We start from the raw sequence: 2,054 nt of genomic DNA, 5'->3' as shown, positions 1-2,054 counted from the left end.
ACACACACACACACACACACACACACACACACACACACACACACACACACAAACATACACCTACCTGTATGAAGGACCGCTCCTTCTTGCACCTCAAACACTCCAAAATTGGACGCTGACGAATCCACTGAAAGATGCAACAAGAATAAAATTAACAAACAGCATAAAGCTTGAGATGACACTAGATCTATATTCAACCTTTCTGGAAACTTCTTTCATGATGGCAAAAAATAATAAAAGCTTATATGAAAAAATAGAGGTCAAAGAAATAACTTTATACACACACAAAAATCAAGTAATCAGAACATAAAGGCTGAAATGACACGTTATTCATCCTTTTCTGGAAACCTCTTTCACAACAGCCAGACTGAAGAAATAAAAGTCAAAGAAATAACCTTACAACCTTATACACACAAAAGAAACAGCAAATATTATTACATGGAATATTTTGTTTGAACGAGTGTAAATAAACTCACTGTCGGCGCAAGTTACCCTGTCGCTAACTGGTACAGATGTAACGTCATTTATTTATCCTGTGGCTCTCTGGTGTATATATATATAACATCATTTATTGAACCTGTGGCTCTCTGGTGTAGAATCTAGATATTGGCTAACATCATTTATTTATCATGTGGCAGGGTCGTCTGTACACTGGACCAGCCTCACATCTAATCAGGGCTCGCAGATACACACATAGATTCACAGATACAGATACACATATAATGAATTGATCATTACAAACATGCGCGTTCATGAGCGCGATCGAGCGCGCACACACAGACTAGACATACATGCACACACACACACACACACACACACACACACACACACACACATACACACACACACGCGCGCGCGCGCACACACACAGTAAGACGACCCATTCCCCGGGAAGAGCGGAGATAGATAAGATGAAGAGAGGCCGACCACGGCACATGGGCGTACATGACCACAGTGTACATTGTCATGAAGTATGATGAAGATACATGACAACAGTGTACATTGTCATGAAGTATGATGAAGATACATGACAACAGTGTACCCGCAGTATGATGAAGCCAGCTTTGTGTGCTACATTGTACAAGGAAACCTATCTCTCGTCTCTCGTTATCATCACATTCCGTCAACTGCCGACACGGTATGTGGGTATGTGTCATGCACGCCTACCCGACTCCCTCCACCCGATTTGGCAGAATCTGCATTGCTATCAATAAATGGGACATGATTTGTTCTTTAGTTTAAAGAGCGAGTTTTACGGCACTTGCACATCAAAGGAGTCATGTAGGTGCTGAGGATTAAAGAGATGTGAATTCTTTTGTTTGTTTGCATTACGGAGCTCGCAACTGCATCAGGTCAGAGGAGCGCCAAGGGGTGGATGTCAGCAGAGATGTCCTTACAGGGAATCACCCGTCAACCATCCACTACGGGTGGACTAATCAATACTAATCATACTGACACGATTAGTCCAACGATTGCCTAGGCTACTTGATTAATCTCCCGGCGATAGAAACAACAACGCAAGTCATACACTGGCCTAAGTCCTGACACTGTGCTATAAATAAACCAGGAAGTTGTGCAGATATCCAGAGACCCTATACGACCCCCACCACCTGGGCTATCTGAGGAGACTCCGATAGTCGTCCGACAGCAGCCTAGTAGCCCACCACCTGGGCTATCTGAGGAGACTCCGATACGACCCCCATCACCTGGGCTATCTGAGGAGACTCCGACAGTCCGACAGCCTAGCCCATCACCTAGACTATCTGAGGAGACTCCGATACGACCCCCCCCCACCTGGACTATCTGAGGAGACTCCGACATCCTGCCCATCACCTTTGAGCTGTTGTTGTAACATGAACGGGGCTGACATCCTTCAAGATAACAACACAGACACACAAATAAAACAGGGAGAGAGGGAGGAGGACAATGTGAGAGAGAGAGGAGGGGGTGCAGAAAGGAGGGAGAGAGAGAGAGAGAGAGAGAGAGAGAGAGAGAGAGAGAGAGGGATGAGATTGGTGGGAAGGGGAGACAAAAAGTGGAAAATAAGAAGGGGG

General features: G+C 45.1%; 1 protein-coding gene across 1 annotated transcript in view; it reads right to left on the bottom strand.

Annotated features, from left to right (window-relative positions):
• Positions 1-2,054, bottom strand: part of LOC101845722 (espin) — a gene marked incomplete in the record, with an annotated part of 54,107 nt that overhangs the window by 10,124 nt on the left and 41,929 nt on the right. The window contains 1 exon segment of the mRNA XM_035972500.1: positions 61-127. Coding sequence (XP_035828393.1) covers positions 61-127 — 67 coding nt within the window.

Source organism: Aplysia californica, unplaced genomic scaffold (genome assembly GCF_000002075.1).
Source record: "Aplysia californica isolate F4 #8 unplaced genomic scaffold, AplCal3.0 scaffold00713, whole genome shotgun sequence".
Classification (NCBI taxonomy): Eukaryota; Metazoa; Mollusca; class Gastropoda; order Aplysiida; family Aplysiidae; genus Aplysia; species Aplysia californica.
This window is presented reverse-complemented; position numbering and strand designations above follow the sequence as displayed.